The sequence below is a fragment of the Globicephala melas genome, chromosome 16 (assembly GCF_963455315.2).
Source record: "Globicephala melas chromosome 16, mGloMel1.2, whole genome shotgun sequence".
NCBI lineage: Eukaryota > Metazoa > Chordata > Mammalia > Artiodactyla > Delphinidae > Globicephala > Globicephala melas.
This window is the reverse complement of record NC_083329.1, coordinates 34529352-34552122: the sequence shown is the minus strand read 5'-3', so window position 1 is coordinate 34552122 and position 22771 is coordinate 34529352. Positions and strand designations below refer to the sequence as shown.

Here is a 22771-nt window from a genome sequence, read left to right as displayed (position 1 = left end):
TTGGAGAAACTGCAGTCTCCCTCTCACAACAATGCACTGCCCTTCAAGTTTCATGGAGAAAGTACCGACGGGCTAGGTTCCCTGACAGCTGGCAAAGGAAGGGCAAATCAACCTCCTCCCCTCTGCCAACCACCCCACACTTGCCAGACAGCATTTAAAATGCACTTCAGGGTGTCCATCTTTTCATTTGGAAAGGAAACAAGTCTTGACATTCTGTGTCTCCCATTTCATTAAGGACAGAGGTCATCCCAGGGAGGGGAAAGGCAGTTTCCAAGAGAGGGCTTGTGGAGGAGTGTGGTGGGAGAACTCCCTCAGCCCTTCTCTTTAGCCTGCTTCACCCTTTGAAGAGAACAAGCCTAGCTCTCAGAGCGAATTATTTTCAGCGCAGCCTCTGCCAGGACCGGGCTCTCCCTGGCTGGCTGAGGCAATACCCAGAAGGACTGAGTGATAGCTCAAGGTCAAGGTCAGTGACTCAAGGGCAAGGTCAGACAGGGTGTCCAGACAGGACTGGCTGGAGGAGGTGGCACTGAGACAGCTGGGAGAAAAGGGATTGCAGAGGGGACGAGGGAGAAGGCAGAGTGCATGTGTTAAACGAAAGCCCAAAAGTTTCCCTTCTCTCTCTCTCTCTCTCTCTCCCTCCCTCACACACACACACACACACACACACACACACACACACACACACACACACACTCCCGCACAGAAACACATTCTTTGCTTTCCCTCCCCTCCTCTACCTCCCCAAGGCATTTCTATAAATAAACAATAAGCCACCGTGCCTGCCTGCCACCCATTATTAACTCTTGCAGTGTTCAGACTGTAAGTGTATAAATCCTCACACTGTTCCCCACTTCAGGGTTTGTAAAGCCCTTTCCCACATGTAATCTTCACCTGATTCCTGCATCACACACCTTAAAGGGTCCTATAAGTCCCGTGCACAGAATCATGGGCACCCCACACCTGCACTCTCCAAGTTCTGAGCCTTAATACAACAAGCTTTAGGTTGTGCTACTCAGAAGAATCCCCTATGGTTCAGGCCACATATTTCTTAAACCATTATTTGCACACCCCTAATAATCAGAGCCACGATCTATTAAACATTTGCTCTGTTGCAGGCACTGCACTAAGTGGTTGACATGCATGATCTCATTTAAATTCTGTAACGATCCTGAGTTGTCAATATGACGGGCATTTTGTCGATGAGGGAAGGGGAGCTCTGATGTTATGTTACTTGACTGAGATCCTAACTGGAGAGTGTGGGTGCTGAGTTCTGAACCCAGATCTCTATGACTATAACACCTATGTTCTCAGTTCCTGCCCTGAGGTTCTCTTACTAAGAATCCTTTAGCACCCAAGGCAAACCTGTAAAACTCTCTGGAGGTTGGCCTTGATCCACTGCCCCATGACCTCCTCTCTGTGCCCCCCATAACCGACAACATCCTGCCCCAGCCCCCCTCCTAAGAGAGGAGCTGGAGGGCAGCTGGAACAAAGAACCAGGGTGAGGAAGGGCATGGGAGCAAAGACAGGTGGAAGAGCTGTGGCTGGGTTTGCCCTGTCACAGAGCACACAGCTGAGAGCTCTCTCCACACCAGCCATGCAGTAAAAGAGCAGTGAGTAAACATGGAAAGGAGGATGTTGACAGTCCTCAAGGAATTAAAGGGCTGAGATGTGAAAGAGTAAGTGGAGTTAAAGGCCTTAAAGATTCCCAGGGCCCCGGGGCAAGGATGCAATTGGAGGCCCCTTCTCTTCCCACCCTGACTTTGGCCTGCAGCACTGGGGACCTCATCCTTATGCAGTGGACACTCCAACCCACAAGACTTGTCCACGTGAACTCCCCCACCCCATCTTCCAAACAGCCACCTCCCAGAACCCAGGGTGCAGCCACTGGCGGTATAGACCGTCCCCAGGAAGACACGCTCGGAGCAGAGGCCAGCACGGGCCCTGGAGGTGGGCTCAGCTGGGGAAACCATTCCAGGGTCCAGGGGTGCCACGAGCATAGTCTAGATGGGGGATGTGCAGAGGCTCAGGTGGGCACATCCCCTTGGCCTCACGGATTGCTCACCCTATGGGAAGAGGTATAGCTAGAAGAGGGTCAGAGAAGGACCTTCTAAGGTGCAGGGACTGAGGGCAGAGGGGCCGAAGGTGGTATCATGCGCTTGTTAGTGGAGCACCAAAAGGCAAAACTGGGACAAGTGGAGTTAGAAGGAAAAATCTTCCCTAGGGAGCTTTCTTCCCTTCTCCACAAATTAGTATGCCCAGCTCTAAACTCATCTGCGTTACCAATTATACATAAAATGTCTGTGGATTCACCGTCACCTCCAACTCAGTCTATGCAAAAGTACAATCTTCCTCTCATACTTCACGAAATTCCCCACTGAGCTGGTGGTACCATCATTTTCTCATGTCCTAGTAAGTTAAAATACGGAATCATCTCCTCTGCCCTGCCTTCCTCAGCACCTGGTTCATCTCTGTCTGGGGCCCTTCAGCTAAAATTTAATAATAATAATAATACGCATGTAAAAATGAAACCTGTTTGTGATGAGAGGTCAGACTTTGGAAATTGGAAAAACAAAAAGCGCATTTGAGAAATAAGAGACTCTACCTTCCTATCATATCTTAAATCACAGGCGTCTAGTGACGGCATTCACCTGCAGTAGCCTCTTAAACATAATGACAGCTCAAGGGGCATTTAAATAACGTACTTCTAATATAAAGCTCTAAAAGAAAGCAATTTTATGATAATGACAGTTGTCATGAAAAGAGTTTAAACGTGCATGTAGAATATTTGTTGTCTGCTACCAACATGGTTGCTTTTAGGATTTGTGTCCAATTTTTTCAGTTGCCAGCCAAGACGTTGGTAGCAACAAAATGACAACTCCAGCTATATGCTAGGGTTGATTCTCCGTGACCTAAATGATCAGAGCCCAGAGTATCAGCCTCCACAGGGAAGAGAGTGTATCATAAATCCCAAAGCAGACGTGTAAACAAGTAGTTTATAGACTACTAACTAGGGGATACCCAAAGATTAATTTTCAAAGTTACAGCATCCAACAGTGTACACACTGAACATTTAAGTCTTTGCATGTCTCTGGTTATAACCATTTTTAGTTACTGTGAATCTGGTCAGCGTTGTAAATGGCCAGGATAAAATATCTGCTGGAGGAGCAGGTATAAGCCTGTGACTCACCAGCTAATCTGACTCAGTGGACCCATACCAGTCAGGAGCTGTTAATACCTAGATCCGGTAACAAAGCCTGAGCAGGGCTAAGGGGCTATAAGAAGTTTTAACAGCAAATGGCTAGGAGCCCCTGTGGCTGTCTTTATGACTGTATGCTTCGGTGGTATGTAGCACCTATATCTTTTGTTGCTATAATGGCAAATTTGGGGTATAAGCGTGGCCTGATCATTGTTTCCAAGCACACTGAAACTAGTTGATGATATAGTACAGTCGGAACTGATCCCAAGATGGGAGGTGCCTCTCTCTACCAGGGTTTGATGCACTCTTAATGTAGATGAGGGCTGGGAGACTCTGCTAGAAATCAGAAAGGCAGAGTGGTGTGGGTGCCTATAGTTGCAGGTGGTGGGACCATTTAGAATGTTAAGGGAGGGTGGTTACCATGTTACATAGGATTGGTCTTTCTGCCACCTAGAACCCCATGTGTAAGCACCAATAACCTAGAGAATAGCTGGTCCTTAACAGAAACACCTAAGGATTTAGCTTTTATTTTCATTTCTGCAGCAGCAATGAGAATGCAAAGAAAACTTCTACTCAACTTGACACAATCTGACATCTCAAAAGTTTAGGAAAAAACATATAAAAATGGCCCTGGTTCAGGAAGATCCTACCTGCCGCAGAGCAGCTAGGCCCGTGCGCCACAACTACTGAGCCTGCGCTCTAGAGCCCGCGCATAGAGCCAGTGCTCCAAGACGAGAGAGGCCACCACAATGAGAGGCCCGCGCATGGCAATGAAGAGTAGCCCCCACTCACCGCAACTAAAAAGAAAGCCCACGTACAGCAATGAAGACCCAACGCAGCCAAAAATAAATTAAAAAAAAAAAAAGTCCTTTGTCATGAATTCAAACCACATCTTAAAGGCTGGCAGAACAATGCTTTCAAAACCCAGACGTTCCCAAACAATTTATTATTCTCAAGGGTTACATAGGGAAGAGATCATCACTAACCCCCCCCCAAAAAATTGAAAGGAAAATAAAAGTTCTATTTAGCATGCAAATGGGAAAGTTCCTAGTGTGCTTATACATGTACTAACAAAACTTGTTTACAGTGTTTATTATAAAGTATTATTTACACATGAAATATATAATGTGTATACAAGAAATTTTTGCTTAAGAAATAAAATGTTAACTTTGTTTTTTTGGGCTACGTTGGATATTCGTTGCTGCGCGCAGGCTTTCTCTAGTAGCGGTGAGCGGGGGCTACTCTTCGCTGTGGTGCACAGGCTTCTCATTGTGGTGGCTTCTCTTGTTACGGAGCATGGCCTCTAGGCACACGGGCTTCAGTAGTTGTGGTGCACGGGGTTAGCTGCTCTGTGGCATGTGGGATCTTCCCAGACCAGGGCTCGAACCCGTGTCCCCTGTATTGGCAGGCAGATTCCTAACCACTGCGCCACCAGTAAGTCCCCTTAATAACTTTTTTGAATCCTTTTTTGTACGCCACCCCATTTCCATTTACATCCTCCCCAAGAAGTAACCACTATGCCAAATTCTACTTATTGTTCCTATGTTTCCCTTATTAGATATACATATCAATTTGCTATGAATTTGTAAAAAATCCATATATTCAGCTGTGTGTGGTCTCAAACCTTATGTAAATGAATCATACTGTAGATATTTTCTGTAACCTGCTTTTTTGCTCAACTTCATGTTTGTGGGATTCATTTGTGTTGGTAGGAGTAGCTGCCATACATTTTCACTTAAATAGAATTTATTTATCCAATGTACCCTCAGTGGATATTTGTGCTGGTTTCAGTTTTTGCTTTTACAAATAATACTGCTATAAACATACTTAACTATCTCCTGATACACACACTCAAGAGTTTCTCTGTAGGATATATACATATAGAAGTGGAACTGCTGTGCATCGCTGACATTACAATGCTAACTTGTTTCCAAAGTGGTCACACCAGTTTATAATCTCACCGGCAGGGTATGAGGCCCACCGTCCACAAGCTCACCAATATTTGCTGTTTACAATGTTTTCACTTTTGCCATTCAGGTGGATATGAAATAATATCTCGGTTTTAATTTGCATTTTCCTGATCATTAATGCAGTTGATAATCTTTTCACATGTTTATTGGCCATTCATGTTTCCTCTTCTGGGAAATGCCTACTCAGGTCTTTTTTGCCTGTTTTTCTATGGGTTATTTTCCTTATTAGGTATCGGAGTTCTGTACATATTCTAGATACTAAACGGAGAAGTTATAGCTTCTCCCACTTGGTAGCCCATCTTTTCATTTTCATTATATTGTCTTCTGATTTTAAAAAATTCTAAATTTTAATGTGGTTAAATTTATCAGTTGTTTCCTTTGGACTTGTGTTTCTTCTTTATCTTAGAAATCTTTACCAGCTCCAAGGTCCTAAAAACCTTCTATATTTTCTTCAAAAAATTTTAAAAGCTTTTCCTTTCCCCTTTAATTATTTAACCCCCTGGAACTGCTTTTGGTGCAAGGCATGAGGAAGGGTCCTAGTTTTATGTTTTTCCATGTGATTAACCATTTGTTCCAGCATCAGTTATTGTGAAGTCCTTTCTCTTCCCACTTAGCATCATTCCCAGCTCTGTCCTAAGTCTTCATATATGTGTGGGCTGGTTTCTAGGTGCTCTATTTTGTTCCACTAGAAATCTGTCCATCTCTGAGCTTACACCCCACACTGTTAGTTACTATAATTTTATAAGAAATCTTGGTATTTGCTACAGCAAGTCCCTCTCTTGCTCCCCCATCATGTTCTTTTTCTTTAGGACATTGTTGACTCTCATTGGGGCTCTTTTACTTCCACACAAATTTTAAAAGCAATTTGTGTAGTTCCTTAAAAACAAAAACAAAAAACTATTGGTATCTTGGTTTTGATTGGCATTGCTTAAAATAGTTGATAAGTATCTTCTTGATATTAAGCATTCCTAACAATGAATATGGAATAGTTATTCATTTGTACATCTCTTTATTGCCTTTCAAAGTATATTTCTAATTTTCACCATAAACATGTAGAAACTTTTGTTATGTTTACTCCAAGGAATTCCAAGGAATTTTTTATATTATTGCTGCTATTGTAAAATATTCCTTTTTTAAAAAATTACATGTTCTTTTTATTGCTTTATCTGTAGATATTCAGTTCACTTTTGCATGTTGATCATTGCTGAGTAACAAATTACCCTTAAATGTGGCTTAAAACCACAAACATTTATTATCTCATAGTTTCTTAAAGTCAATAATTTAGGAGGAACTTAGTTGGGCAGTTTTGGCTCAGGGTCTCTAAGGTCATAATCAAGATGTCATCCAGGGGTGCAGTCTTCTGAAAACTTGACTGGGACTGGAGGATCCATTTCCAAGGTCACTCACAGGGCTGTTGTTCAGAGGCCTCTGTTCCTCATCATGTGGGCCTACCCAGGAAGGATGTTCATACCAAGGCAACTGGCTTCTTCCAGCACGAGTGAATCAGAGAGAGAGAGAGAGAGAGAAGGGGGGAAGAGGGAAGGGAAGAGGGAGGGGAAGAGGGAGGGAGAGAAAGGGGAGTGGGAGAGGGAAGGAGAGAAAGGGGAGATAGAGGGGAAGAGGAAGGAAGAGAGAGGGGAGAAGGAGAAGAGGGGAGAGAGAGAGAAAGGACAACTAAGATGAAAGCCACAGTGTCTTTTATAACCTAATTTTGGAAGTGACATACCATAATTTCTGCTATGTTCTATTGGTTACACAGAGCAACTCTGGTACAATATGGGAGGAGACTACCAGAGAGTGAATCACAGAAGGTGGGGATCATTGGGGCTGTCTTGTAGGCTAACTACCACAATCTTATATCCAACAACTGCTAAATTCTCACACTTATTCTAATAATTTACTAGTAGATTCTTTTGGATTTTCTGTACAGGCAAATAAGGATAATTTTCTTTCTTTCCTTCCAATCCCATGTTTATTTCTTTCTTGCTTTACTTCACTGGCTCAGATTTCTGGCACAATGTTTGAAAGAGGTGGTAACAGAGGATCTTATCTTAAAAGTAGTGTCAACATTTACCATAGTATGATGTTTGTGGTAGGTTTTAATTGTTTTTATTTTTAGTCAATATCCTTTTTTCAAATTAAGGAAGTTTCCCTTTATACCTAGTTTGAGTAGTGTTTTTTTTATCATTAATGGTATAAAATTTTATAAACATTTTTTGGTATCTATTGAGCTGATCATGTTTTTATTCCTTTAATTTGTTTATGTGGCAAATTATAGTAATTTTTAGTCTACTGTTGAACCAATCTTGCATTCTTAAAATATCCCCAACTTGATTATAATACATTACCTTTTTATATATTTTGGATTCATTTTAATAATTTACTGTTTATAAATGTTTGCATCTATTCAATATTTATAAGTGAAATTGGTATCCTTTCCCATACTGTCTTTGTAAGGTTTCAGTGTCAAGGTTATGCTAACTTATATATGAGTCAGGGAATGTTCCCTCTTTTTTTTTTTTTTTTTTTGCGGTACGCGGGCCTCTCACTGCTGCGGCGTCTCCCGTTGCGGAGCAGAGGCTCCGGACGCGCAGGCTCAGCGGCCATGGCTCACGGGCCCAGCCGCTCCGCGGCATGTGGGATCCTCCCGGACCGGGGCATGAACCCGTGCCCCCTGCATCAGCAGGCGGACTCCCAACCACTGCGCCACCAGGGAAGCCCTGTTCCCTCTTTTTTTTTTATATACTGCAGAATATTTTATATAAGATTAGAAACAGTTGGTCCTTGAATGTTTGATACTACTTATCTGTAAAAAATATCTGGGCCAGGTATTTTGCTTATGAATGGATTTTAAACTACTAATCTTAAATGTTTATAGACTACCCAAGTTTTCTATTTCTTCTTGAGATCATTTTGAAACAATACATTTTTCTAGAAATGCATCTATTTTATCTGCTTTAAGATTTATTAGTATAAAGTTGTTCATAACGCCCTTATATTAACTTTTTAATTATGCATTACCTACGTTTATGACATTTTATTTAAGTCCCAATTTTTTTTAGTTTTCTCACTCTCGTCTTCATGCCTCTTGTCAAAGATTTGTCTTTTTATTTCACTGGGTGTGAATTCATGTTTGATGAAAATTCTTTGAGGCTTTATATTGAAGGTACACTCTTACACAGAGCACTTACATTTGCTTCTACCAAAAACCTGCGGGTACTACAACTAGGAGCCTTTCTTTTTTTTTTTTTTTTTTTTGCGGTACGCGGGCCTCTCACTGCTGTGGCCTCTCCCGCCGTGGAGCACAGGATCCGGACGCGCAGGCTCAGCGGCCATGGCTCACGGGCCCAGCCGCTCCGCGGCATGTGGGATCTTCCCAGACCGGGGCACGAACCCGCGTCCCCTGCATCGGCAGGCGGACTCTCAACCACTGCGCCACCAGGGAAGCCCAACCAGAAGCCATTTTTAAATAAATTTTCTGCTTCAGGTTTTTCAGAACACGGGAATGTGAATTCAGATTGCAAATCCCGATGAGGGCCAGAATGTGGTTATGAATTTTAGGAGGAGGTATTTTTTCCCTCTACCCAGAGGTAGAGGCATCTTTCTTAGTTGAATTTCTTTGTAAGAGGGTTTTATCCCCTTCGTACCAAGGGTGTATCTTTTCTTGGTTCTGGCTATACTAGATATTCGCTGTGACCCCACCCCCACCTTAATGCAGCTTCTTTCCTCATAGCAGCTGTAGATGTTAAAAAACAATGTTGGTCACCTGGGGATTAACAGGTGACTTCAGGACAGGTGCCAGCCACTTACCTCTCTAGAGTTCTGCTTTTGCTTTTCGTTTAGGGGGCAGAGGAAACCTTTAAGGCCCGCCTTACTTTCTTCCCAGCTTAGCAATGCTTTTATAAATGTAAGTAGAAAATATTTTATCTAGCACTTTTAGATGTTTTGTAGTGGGAGAGTTTTGGTGGGGAATAATCTAGACTTTTTATTTACTTTTTACATTTTCAAGGCCATTCTCATCTTGTTCATGTTGTACAGGGTATAACTTTGGGGTTGCTATGAAGCACTTCTTTAGGTATTAGAACAATCCCTGAAATGCTTCTAGAAGACAAAGGTGGAATAGGTTTCTATCCAGGTTAGGATCCTGGTTATACTCTTCAATTTTTACAATGCCAAAGTATACTTATGCCCTCTCCTTAGATTTCTAGAAGAAATTCACATAGGGTGAGGCAATGAACTGTATAAAGTTATGAGAGAAGAGCTTGCAGTAAACCAACATTCCTAATGAGAACTAGAAAAGCCATATAAAATATGACAACAACAAAAAAAATCTGAAAGCATTGAGCTGTTGTTGAGACAACCAGGGACTTGAAATAAGGAGAACCAGTACAGAGAGAATTAAAGATCGGATAGACCACCACTTCTGAATATGATAGAGTAACTTGAGGCAGACCATTACTAACATGAAGATCAACAAGAAAATCTAGGGGAAAATACCAACAAATTGTTTAAAAGCATTGGAAAGTTACTAAAACAACTAGATTTTATGGCTAAAATGAGCTAACACACTGCAGCTGTTTGTACCAGGATGTGTTTGCTGATTCTGGACAAGGGCAAGAAGCTGAAAATCTGAACTTTGCCTTGGAAGAAGACCAGTGGCATTGACAGAGGTATTGATGGCCTCAAGGAGCTGGAAAAAAAGAAAATTTAAGAGTTCAGACGTTAATATTCTGGTGAGAGGGTGTGCATAAAACTGAACCTGACACTCAGTTCATTTTCCACTCAGGATATTTGGCAAATTTCAAAGCTACAAAGGGCAGGAGGCTAAACAGCTTACCGCAAAAGCAAAGTGGAAATGTTGACAGTCTAGGGGTGCTGAGAAGACAAGGATTAGAGTTTAAAACCTGTCAGGAGGAGGAATCCTGCTGTATACACCAAACTCTCAGCCTCAGAGGGCCACAACTTAAGTGTAGGGGTGAACGAAAGATAAAAAATCTTTAACTTGACTGCAATCCTGCCTTCATTCAGCTCAATTCCTGAATGGATTAGGATGATTGGTCCTAACCCTATATGTCTAGCAGAGGAAAGGGTGAATACTCTCTGGAGAAAGATTGTACATCCAGTGAAATTCTCTTTCATCTATTTTTTCCATCTTTTCCTCTATTTTTAAAAAACTACAAATAATATCTATTTTCTTTTTGCACTCAATACTTGTCATTCAATCCAAAGTTACTAGGATGCCAAAAGACAAGACCACATGAATAAAAACCAAGAAGAAAATAGATAATATAATCAGACCCAAAGGAGACTTAGATATTAGAATTAGCAGACAATTATTTTAAAGTAACTATCAATATTTTCAAGAAAAATAGAGGAAAGGGTAGAAAAATAGATGAAAATATGGAGAAGTTCACAGGGAATTGGAAACTATCAAAAATAATTAAACGGAAATTTTAGAACTAAAAAAGATAATAACTGAAATTAAAAGCACAAGAATGGATTTAAAAGCAGGGTTCAACACAGCAAAAGAGAGGCTTAAGTGAACTAGTGAATAGAAAATATGTGAGTAAAGCCCAGAGAGAAAAATAATGGGAAATAGAGAAAAGAGGATGAAACACTGGGGCAGAGTAAAGGGGTATAACATAAGTGCAATCGGAGTCCCAGAAAGAGAAGAGATAGCAAACAAGACAGAAGAAATATTTAAAGAATTAGCAGATGATTTTCTAACCCCTACCTAGACTCCTGGCTAGAAATTTACACCTAGTGAAACTATCTTTCAAAAATGAAAGCTGGGGCTTCCCTGGTGGCGCAGTGGTTGGGAGTCCGCCTGCTGATGCAGGGGACACGGGTTCATGCCCCGGTCTGGGAAGATCCCACATGCCACGGAGCGGCTGGGCCCGTGAGCCATGGCCGCTGAGCCTGCGTGTCCAGAGCCTGTGCTCCGCAACGGGAGAGGCCACAACAGTGAGAGGCCCACGTACCGCAAAAAAAAAAAAAAGAAAGAAAGAAAGAAAGCTAAAGATGTCTTCAACAAACAAAAAGAGGGAATTCTGCATCTGCACCAATAACTATACTAAAAGAAATACTAAAAGGGCTTTTCCCTAAGGCTGAAGGAAAAGTGATCCAAGATGGAAACACAGAAATACAAGAAGAGAAGGAAAACAGAGAAGGTAAGTAAATGGATATGGATAAATATAAAATAACTGAAGAAAACAATGATGACAACATCTCATGGGGTTTAAAATATATTTAGAATTAAAATGCAAAATAGCAATGCAAAAGGTGTTCGGATGGCAAAGTATTTTAAGGTCCTAGCTTTATTTTTTTTTTAAAATTGGTAAAAATAATAATGTGTGTTGTAATTATTAGGGTAACCAACAAAAGAACAGTAAACAAGTTAATAAACTGGAAAAAAATGGAATCATTAAAAAATAGATTAGGGAGTTCCCTGGTGGTCCAGTGGTTAGGACTCTGTGCTTCCACTGCAGGGGGCACGGGTTCGATCCCTGGTCAGGGAACTAAGATCCTGCAAGCCACTGGTGCAGCCAAAAAATAAATAAATAAAATAAATTATAACCATTATAAATAAATAATAGATTAATCCAAAAGAAACCAAGAAATAAATGAAAAAGAACATAAAACAAGGGGGTCTAATAGAAAACAAATAATAAAATGGTAGACATAAACTCAACTTTATCCAAAATTGTATTAAATAGAAATGGACAAAATTACTAAAAGGCATATTGTGAATAAAGAGTTTTGAGAAGCAGTATAGTATAGAAGTGATGACCATGGACTCTTTAAGTCTGGGCTCCAATCTTAGCTTCAATACTTACTGACTAAATATTTGACATTGGCCAAGTCACAAATCTTGCCTGTGCCTCAGTTTCCTCATCTGTAAAATGAAACTAAGGAGAAAACCACCTGATAGAGCAGTTGTGAAAATTAAATGAGTTAATATATGTGTAAAGTACCCAGAACAATGTTTGGCATATAGTAACTGCTATATAAGCGTTAGCCATTGTTATTATTATTTAAGCCTCACAGCAACCCTGTAAATAATTAACTCATTTCACACAGAATTCAATTGAAGCTAGGATGGTAGTGCAACTTGCCCAAAATTACCCAGCAGGGGTGTTACTACAAAATTATAGAGATGTGTAAATGTCTCCAATAGTCACGCTCCATGATGTTTGTTCTGTTCATCACTATACACTCAATGCCAAGCACATAGTTAGTGTTCTAGAAATATTTTTTGGATGGGGAGTGACTCTTACTACTTACTATACCAAGCTCTTTCAGATACTCTCAGCCAGGAACACAGAATATTAATATTAGTACTAGCAGTCCTTATTTGAGAAAAGAATCTCAAAAATTGATATTCATCTTCAATAAGAAACACACTGTGAGAATGAATATTTGTGAGGAAACTTTTTACCACTGGGTATTAATTTTAGTAACAACTTACACTTATTTACCACCTATCATTGTTAAGTACTTCATCCGTATGACCTCATTTTATTCTCACAACCACTTCATGACGTTTGAATGTTATCCCCATTTTAAAGATAAGAACAATGACACCTGGAGATAAGTTGCCACTGAAACACTGGGCCTCAACCATTTAGGAAAGGCTGTACCAAGGGGACCTATGTGATGAAGTTCCAGTATTTCCTCTGTACAGCTTTGAGTTTCAGAAGTTGCACGTCCTCCAGCTCCTGGTTGGAATCGGGGTGGGGGGGGGTAGTGAAGGCGGGGGAGGATTCCTTACTTCTCTGAGCCAATCATAGAGTCCCATTCACCTGTCCAGGGACTGGCTTATGCACAGGCATGTGCCTTAATTCTAGTCAGTGAAACATAGTGAGGGGAGGGGAGCCTTTGGTGGAGGGTGGGATGAACTCCTGGGAAACGTCTATTCACTCATAAAAAATGACTCAAGAAAGATGGGCTGCTGCTTCTACTCAGTGGCGTTGTGTCTGCATATGATGCCTGGAAATTGTGGCAGCCTTCTTATAATTAGGAAGCAAGTCAGCACAGGCACAATCAAAAGTAATGAGGATGGGAGGACAAAAAATGAAAATAACCTGAGTTTAAAGCTACTAAATTAACCAACTTGGAAAACACCCTACCTTGGGACTCGAGATCACAAATTTTCTTTATTGTTTAAGCTCGTTGAGTCAGAGGATCATGTCCCTTGCAACCAAAGGCCTCCTCATTAACATACCACCATATAAAAAGATCAAAGAAGAGAAAAGCGAGTGGAAAGATTGGTAAAACTAAGAAGTCCGTGTTCAGCTTGTTTAGCAGGAGAGGATATGCTCAGGGGCAAGGGTGTTGGGAGAAGGGGTCGGGGGCCAGGCCGTACTGTCTCTGTAACTGTCAGCAAGTCTGAACTACTCTAGGCCTCCATTTCATCATCTGTAAAAAGAAGTGAGTGGACGGAATCCTCTGAACCACATATGACTTTCTCTGAGATGGAGAAGTTGAAGACACTTCAGTTCCCACAGCGTAAAGCAGGGGTCCTCAACTTTGATGCATATTGGAAACAGCTGGGAAGCTCTCAAAACTATCCAATACTCAGGCCACAACCCAGAATGACTACAAAAGAATCTGAGCGGGGTGGAGGGAGGCAGGCATCAGTCCTTATAAAGCTCTCTAGGTGATTCTGATATGTAGCCAAGGTTGAGGACCACTGGCTTAGAGGGATCCTATAAACCCAGTAGTGGGTGCCCACTCATTGGCAGAAAGAGGGACGGGTCCAGAGGCAGGAAATCAGCAAAACTGCATATAAGGTACTGCTCTGACTTTGGGATCCTTGCCCACAATCTAGAGGGTTTGTTTAGGCCACAACTCCCAGAAGCTGCTAAAACAAAACAAAAAAACAAAAAACCTCCGTGGGGAGCCTGGCGATGAAAGCTGAAAAGAAGGCTCTCTCTTTGGGGCCTGGAGGATCACCCAGACTTGGGCAGCTCTTTGGGACTCACAATGATGAAGATGCTCAGTCTGCTAACTGCACTAGGGATTTCCAGACCTTCAGTGTGGGGATAAACTAAAAGGAAAGCCATAAATCTAGAAGAGGGCCAAGTCCTTCCTTAAATAACTAAATTAAGCCTTATTTCTCGGGAACAGAATATCATGCACCCCAAATTCAAGCCATTCTCCGTGTTAAACTTTAAAAGCAGTGTTGCTTCTGCTATGAGGTGAGGTATCAGGATGTGAAATAGAGTTGATTCTGTTCAATAGGAAACACTCAGGAACAGCTTGCTCTTTGACCAGGCTCTCCTCCTTCAGTTCACGTGCAGCCCAGGACAAGCCAGTGGTGGGTGGAGCTGGCATAGGTGACCAGCAAGAGCTGACCAGAGTCATGCCTGCCTGGCAATCACTCCCTCTTTAAGAAAGACAAATATCATATGATATCACTTATATGTGGAATCTAAAATAATTGTACAAGTGAACTTATTTACAAAACAGAAGTAGAGTCAGGGATGTAGAAAACAAACTTAGGGTTACCAGGGGGGACAGGGGTAGGGAGGGATAAATTGGGAGACTGGGATTGACATATACACACTACAATATATAAAATAGATAACCAATAAGGACTTACTGTATAGCACAGGGAACTCTACTCAATACTCTGTAATAACCTATAGGGAATAGAATCTTAAAAAAGAGTGCATATATGTATATGTATAACTGATTCACTTTGCTGTACTGCAGAAACTAACACAACATTGTAAATCAACTATACTCCAATAAAAAATATTTTTAATTTTAAAAAAAAGGAAGGGGGCAGCTAGGAAAGGAAGGTCTTCAGGGGAGACTTCAAGGAAGAAGTGGAAAGGAAAACACCAGGCAAAATGTCACTATCTACAAAAACAAAAACTTTTATTTAAAAAAAGCAGAAGAATAAAAAATATTTTTAAAAAGAAAAAGGAGAAAACAATCACTGTCCGGCCTGGAAGTCACTGTTCCAGGCCAACTCAACCTGCCACGGGACCTTGAACAAGTCACTTTCCCTCTCTGAATCTGAGTTTATTTAATAAAGGCAGACATTTGCATCCCATGGTCTTCAAGGTCCCTGTCAGACCCATATTTAATTTTTCTCCAACCTGTGGGAAGAGGGCTCTCTTCACCCAACCATCAGCATGAACAGAGAGCCAGAGAACATTTCATGAGTAAGTTTCAGAGTAAATTTCAGAGTTAGTTTCATGAACTCCAGCGCCTACAGAAGTCAGGCAGACAGCACAGAAGAATGCAGCAGGGGTGACAAAACAAGCAAGTACCTCTGTACCATTTTTCTAGATTCCACGTATATGCGTTAATATACCTATTTGCAGGGCAGGAATAGAGACATAGACATAGAGAACGAACATGTGGACACTGGGGGAGGGGAGAAAGGGAAGGGGGGACGAACTGGGAGATTAGAATTGACATATATACACTACCATGTGTAAAATAGATAACTAGCAGGAACATGCTATAAAGCACAGGCAGCTCAGCTCGGGGCTCTATGAAGACCTAGGTGGGATGGGGGTGGCGGTGGTGGGAGGGAGGTCCAAGAGGGAGGGGATATATGTATACATATAGCTGATTCACTTCACTATACAGCGGAAACTAACACAACATTGTAAACATTGTAAAGCAACATTGTAAAGCAATTATACTTTTATAAAGTATACTATTATAAAAAATACTATAATTTTTTTAAAATTATACTTTTAAAAAAGCAAATATAGCCCATCTATAAAGGAGGCAGCTGCTACTCAACTCCAGGTAACTGTCACCATGAGGAAAGACCTTGCAACTTTTTCAGAAGAAAGGAAATCTAGATTTTTTTTTTTTAATGTAGCCTGCTGATGGTCTGCTCTTGGAAATAAATTCTCTTTAAAAAAAAACAGAGAAAGAAACCAAAAAACAGTATCAAAAAAATAATCTGCAGCCAGATACAGCCTGTAGGACTATAGTCTACAACTTCTGATCAAGAGGCTGTTGCGATATGATTAAATTTGTTTTTCATAATTGGGCCTTTCTAGGTCGGTCATTTATTCCCCCTTAAGTTACACTGTGCAGAAGACATTTTTGGCATTTTAGGCAAGAACTGAAACTACAACTTTGGTTCCTAGATCTGCTGCCTCATACCCCAAGGAGCTGAGCTCCCCCTCAGTCTGGGACTGATGCCCACTGCCCCTCCCTACACCCTCCATGCAGCTCCAAGCTTTGCCCCTGCAGGAGGGAGCCGGATCTCAGGAGGTAGAAGCCACTTCCCACACCATCCCTTCCCCCATTTCAAAGACTCTCGAGAGGTGGTCCCCAAGATAAACCTGACCCAGCAGAGAGTACACGTTATAGGCAGTCAGCACAGATGGGGACAGTCAGGGGGACAGTCCCAGCAGCTCAAGTCACTGCCCCTGGACCCCAGCCCCAATGGTCAGGAGGTGGAAATTCTCACTAATGAGACTGGGACCACATGAATACTTTCAGGTGGATCCAATTCCTGGTCCAAACTAACCCTGCTCAGTTGTTCTTAAAGAAAACAGGAGAATATCAGTTGATGGTTTCTTATTTAACTAACTGTGGCTTTGAGAAAGAAAACATACTCAGATCTTATAGCAAACATTTTTATTTTTAAAGTGAGAAGTTCACAGAGGATAGCTATAGGAGAGTGAAATATTTAGAGCAGAAAAATTGTGGGTGCTAGCCAAACTTCAAATATTGTCATAGCAGAGTTATTCCACTAGTACGCTTCCAGCATGGCAGATCATGTGTTAAAATTAACTGCATTCTCGGAACACCTCAGTGGACGTGCACAATGATAGAAGCAAACATTCAGAGGCTCCTGTTCTGAAGATTTTACAGAATGGATTTAGGCACACTCCAAAACAAGTATATTACAACACACCCCAAACAATTCACATCCATTAAAAAAAAAAATGTTGACTTTAAAGATATTGGTAGGAAGACTCAAAATAACCAGAAGAATATAGGCAAGAAACAGAAATGGCTACTTTTATGTGCAAGGTACTGGATTCTTAAATTGAGAATCAGTGCCAATCCTCACTTCCAACATCACATCGAAAAAGTGTGGCAGAAAAATGAGTCACCTTCAATATGAAGGACGCGAGTTGTATACATTGACAACACTCTTGAAGATACAACAGTTTTGCAGGAGGAATGCCAGCGTACAGAGTGGGCCTTCTTAGGAGGCCAAACGCTCACAGGTTATCCGATGACCCTTCACACACTCGGGTTAAGCAACTACAACATTCTGGTTTAATCAAGGCACTGGCAAAGAGTGATCCTTGACATGACACAGAGTCCCTACAAGTTGTTGGCCAATGATGATGGCATGGGATTTTTGGTCAGGCAGCATCTATACTGAGAACCCAAGCATGGCACCTTGATCACAAGCAAGGTCGCTTATCCCATTAGGACTGCAAAGCCAGATTTGCTTAAGCTTTCCCCAAATCATGATTTTTGTTAAGTCACGTTTGAACAGAATCAATCTTGATTCCCCAGAATTATAATTCACTTTCCCCAGTACCACCCAACACTCCTAAAGTTTGTTTGGGTTTTTCTCTACAAGAATACATAGAATGGATGTTTTTCTCCCCTCTACAAATTACTTCCCTGGGAGAGAACTGTAAAACCAACTTAAAACCACAAAATAACCTTACATTTTCTCACCGACAGTTAAGTATCAGACCTCTCGCTCCTACTCTGACCTGAGCTGCAGAGCCCTTTGGGTATACTTTTCAGACATTCCTCATACCATTAACACAGCTTTCTGTCACCATCCACTGTCCTTCCTCAACCTTTTCTTGCCCAACGTGAAAGCCAGTGAATTGAGAGGGAAGGAGAAATGGGCATTGACAATGTATTACTTTTATAAAAATAGGGTTACCAGGCTGTTACTTGACCCTCCACAGCAAAATGGGGCAGCGTCATCCATATAGAACCCCACACTAAATTCTCAAGGGGCTATCTTTTTTGTAGCCAGGTCTCAAAAGTTCCAAGCTAAACCTACTGAAGGAAAGTAGCAATGCCTTCCTAATATTAAGCAACACAGACCTAGAATTACATGGGCAATAAGGTCAAGACCAGCCGCTAGGTTGCTTCATTCATCGGTAAGAGGACAAGTTCTCCATCCTCCCCCAGCTCTGCCATTCTGGGAAGAGCCCGCTGGCCAGCCTCGGGCTGCCGAAGACTGTCGACTCCAGCTCAGCCTTGGGGGACGCCTGGTGGAAGGTGCAGTCCTGGGCTGCCCTCTGCGTCTGCACTCCATCAGGTTTCCACTGCGCGTGGACAATTCTGTAATTCTGACCCTCATTGTTGTCCCAGAAGACCCGCCCGTTAGCATGGTATGAGATGCAGAACTCAATTTTCTCCTTCGTTGGGATGACGGAGGGTAGGTCAATGGCAAACGAGAAGGTGTCACTCTCGGAGCCACCATACACGTTTTTCATGTAGACACAGTCCACATCCGTGTAGCTCTGCCAGGTATCAAAAGTGATCCGGATCTGAACCTTCTTCTCAAAGCTCATGTTTTTCACCTTCACAGTCCCCATCACCGTTCGCTCCTGCAAAGAGCAGTTCTCCAGGCAGACAGAGTTCTTCTGGAAGTGGTTCCGAAAACTTAAGTAATCAGCTGAAGGTTGAGGGAAATCTAAAATCAAGTTTTTCTCCTCGTGGAGTTTTAAGCCTGAGGAGATATCGTTCAGGTCCAAGAGGTCAAACTGGAGATCCCACACTGGCTCTTCCGGAAGGTCCGAGAAGACGTGGATGGCAGTGAGGGAGAGGCCCTTGGAGTCCGCAAACACCACCCGCTTCTTGGCTTGGTTGTGTGAAGGCTTCCAGTCGTTCTGTGTTTTGGCTTCCTGTTTTATGTTGAGACACGGCTTCAGTGGCTTTAATTTGTTCACGAAATTTCTTCGTTGGAAGTCATCATAAGGGCCCAGGAAGCTCTTCAGAGGTGGGGAATGAGCCAGGCAGAGCCTCATAGCCACATCCACGGGCATGACCGAACTTGTCAAAGGCCGTGGATCTAAAACCTGGATCATTCTGGAATACAAAAAGAAGAGAGGTTATCATCTGCACCTGGAATGCACTTCGCCTGGTCCCAAATATATCTGTACTATTTTTGTTAGCTAAGTTATAGCCAGCACAGTAAGTTTCAAGGAGGTGCTCTCATATGTAGTGAAGGAATACAGTATTAGGTGATGACAGCTGCATCTTATGTTTGGCTCTACCCTTGACTGGCTATAGGCCATGGGTTAAAACACTTGGGGTCTCAGTTTCTCCATCTGAGACATAAAAGATTTGGATGCGATCATCTCTAATACAGCTCTAAAACCATTTGGTCTGTTCTGGACCAGTGGTTCTCAAACCTGTCTGTTCACAATGGCCTAGGGAGTTGGTTTTCTTCCTCTTTCTTTAATGCTGAATCCTAGGACTTAGAGCCACTAATGCAGAACCTCTGCGAACGGGGACAAGGAGGTAAATATGTTCTTAAAGCTTCCCAGGTGATCTAATGACCAGATAGGTTCTAGAACCAAAGTGCTCCCTCAACTGCGTTCCCTCAACTGCTTTGATGATTTTGCTATTGAACTGATTACACTTCTCTGGAATAGTAATCCACTTGAAAAGAAAAAAACAGCAATAAAAATTCTCATGGAATGGTTTCGAGAGTGAGGGGCTAGAAAGAGTGAACCAGAGGATTATCTTTGCACTTTCATTATCATGCTCTTCATCATTTTACACAAATAACCCACTGAAGTGCAAGTCAGCAATTGGTGAACTTAAAAAAAAACTTTACCTAATCTGTGTTTCACAAAGAAAGACATCCATGTCAAGTCCACATTTAAGTGGAAAAAGTTGATGACCTGAAAATGGGGCTGTTTTCAACATATGCTATATATATGAACTTATAAATGTTGAAAAGTGTAATAGGAAGCACAACAAAAAGATAACAATTATCTCTGGGTGATAGGTGATCTATTTTTGCCTTTGTACTTTTTTGGTATTTTCTAATGTTTCGGCAATGGATATTTATAACCAGAAAGATAATAAAGCTATTTAAAATTTAAACATAACTATGCCCCGCAATACTAAATCAAGACGTATCCATCAAGAAGGATATTTTTTCTGGCCTTTAGCCCTGAGTACATTGCCAAGCTTAGGGACATTCTTCCCCTATCCTAGCCTTCAGATAAGAGGTGTGTGTATACTGTATGTGACATTTCTCAGTCTGGCTTTAGTAACTTTCTTCCCAGCAGCTCTAAGCACAAAGGCAAATGGTCATTATCATAGGATGGATAATAAAAGAACATTCAGAGAATTTACTTTATTAGATTTGGGATTTTTCTGGGAGACCTACAAACTTAGAACAAACAAATGAAAGAGAAAGTTATATTTGTGGCTCTAATAATAGTGAACAGGCAGGATTTTTAGAGAGGTCTGCTAAGTTATGTCTAGAGGAGCTATTTAAGTGGTTTTGCAGGGGGCGGGGGTGTTTGGGAGGTTTGTTTTGTATTTTCATATTTTGCACTTGTAGAAAGACAGTTTAAGGATACGGAGATTTCCCTGGAATTTAAGTCCTGACCCAGAGTTTAAAAATAATCGTTTGCTCAAACTCTGAGACTGAGTTTTCTATGGCAAACCGTCATAAGAAGAACGGAAGAGGACCAAGGAATGCGAACATCGTCCTGTAGTTATTCCCAAAGCTAAACTACCCAACCAGCAATCTCAGAGTGCTATTCCCACGAGTTAAGCGGCCCGAGTCCTTGAGACATTTGTGCAGGACCAAGAGATACGGTCGGAATCCATGAGGGAATCAGAACTCAAGCTGACTCACGTTAAGACAGTTTCTGGTTTAAGATGCCGTTTACCAAAATCAGCTCTGCCTAAGAAGCACAGAGCAAATCTCCACACCTCCGAGGCCTCCCCGGTGCCAGATTCCAAGTCAGCAGCCAGTCAACCCGCCCTCCCCTGGGGTCTTCATGTGCGGTGATGACAGAAGGAAAACGCAGCCCAACCTCCCTGCAGCTGCGCGCTCCCTGTGCTCCGGGGCGGGGAATCTACAGGGAACCTACCTGGTGCAGCTCATTAGGCAGAGGGGCGGCGGGACTCCGCTGCCTACGCGAGTTCGCACCCGGCTCCCAGCAGCCCCGGCTTGGCTGCAGCTCTGGCGGATTGCGGGTGCAGCGCCCGAGAGGCCGCTTATCTGCTCGGGACCACGTGAGGCGACGGCTGGGACCAATCGCCGAGCCGCGAGCTCGACGGCGCGACCAACCAGGTCTCAGCTGGGGCGCGAGCCCTCGCCCGGGACGTGACGGCGGTAACGCAGGGCTCGCGGGGCTCTGGGGCCGCTCGGAGAACCCCGGCCAGCTGGTCTGAGTCGCGTTAACAGGAGCCCCGGGCGAAGCGCCGTGGAGGCAGCACCGTAGCGCAAGTAGCGGGTGCAGGCCAGGAGGGAATGCAGCAAACCTGCCCCAGGCCGGGCGCCAGCACAGCGGGGCTGCGGGGAAGGAGATGCCTTTCACTTCTAGAGGCTTCTGTATACAGTTAATCTGAGCGCAGAACGTTGCGGCTTGTTCCAAATGTGTGTGTGTGTGGATATAGATAGATATAGATATAGATGATATAGATACACACAAATATATTTCAAACAGATATATTTGAAATGTTTATCTTGTTCACTGATCGGTGTATCGGCTCATGTTCTCCCTTTCCTTGCCCTGAGCAAGCAGAAGTTGGCTTTATATTTTGGGGTTAGGGTGAACCCACAAATGCACCACACAGTAGACTGCTTCTCTAACTAATGTTGTTAATAAATCATGTTAGCCCTGTTATAAGACAGTGAGAAGGCATTCACTTAAAAGGCACTTTGTATTTCGATCTATTCTTCAGTTTTTCTCCCTGGAAGAGAAAACTAAAGCCAGAAATGGCCTGTTTTGCTTGTGTGGCAGGTCAGCCACAGAGCCAGTGGTCAACCCAAATCCCTCGACCCGGTTCTGACGTCCTCTGGCAGTGATGCGAAAACCAAAATGTTAAAATATCACACTGTAAGTTTCATGATTCTCCCGGGCCAGTTACTCTCGCTGAGGTTTTGGAATTTTGTTCAGGTTGGGGAGGTTTTAGACCATCAGTTAAAACCATAAAATTAAATTTCTAAGTCTAGTATAAATTATTTTTATAAAACCCATGTCCTCGTTCTGCTCTCAACTTAGTTATCCGGTAGTCCATTAAAATGTACAAAATGTACAACGTAAAATGTACAAAAATCCCTGTGTCTTTTAAATCACTGTCAAACAGTGGAATTGTTAAAATGGTGTGATTAAAGAAAAAGAAACTCACGCTGAATATCACTGGGGAAGGTACATAATGCTTGGGCTTGATTCTTTTAAAGGAAACATCCAACTAAGAGCAGATCTAGCCTCTCAGCCCAACCAAAAGTAGCTGAAGGGGCACAGTCTTTGGAGTTGACACTTTCAAATCTAGGCAAGTTCTAGCCTCAACTCCCTCACCTGTAAAATGGAGATAGTGAAGTTGTTCTTAGGATTAAATGATATTGTGCAGATGAGAAAACTCAGTGTAGTTTCTCAGTATG

At 42.4% G+C, this 22771-nt stretch overlaps 1 protein-coding gene across 1 annotated transcript; it reads right to left on the bottom strand.

Moving 5' to 3' along the window:
- Positions 1-16781: 16781 nt before the first annotated feature.
- On the bottom strand, positions 16782-21413 carry PPP1R3C (protein phosphatase 1 regulatory subunit 3C). The gene is made up of 2 exons (XM_030865562.2): positions 21255-21413; positions 16782-19224 (listed from the first exon to the last, which is right to left on the bottom strand). The coding sequence occupies exons 1-2, from the start codon at positions 21266-21268 to the stop codon at positions 18285-18287; spliced, it is 954 nt and encodes a 317-aa protein (XP_030721422.2). The 5' UTR covers positions 21269-21413; the 3' UTR covers positions 16782-18284.
- Between the last annotated feature and the right edge of the window lie 1358 nt (positions 21414-22771).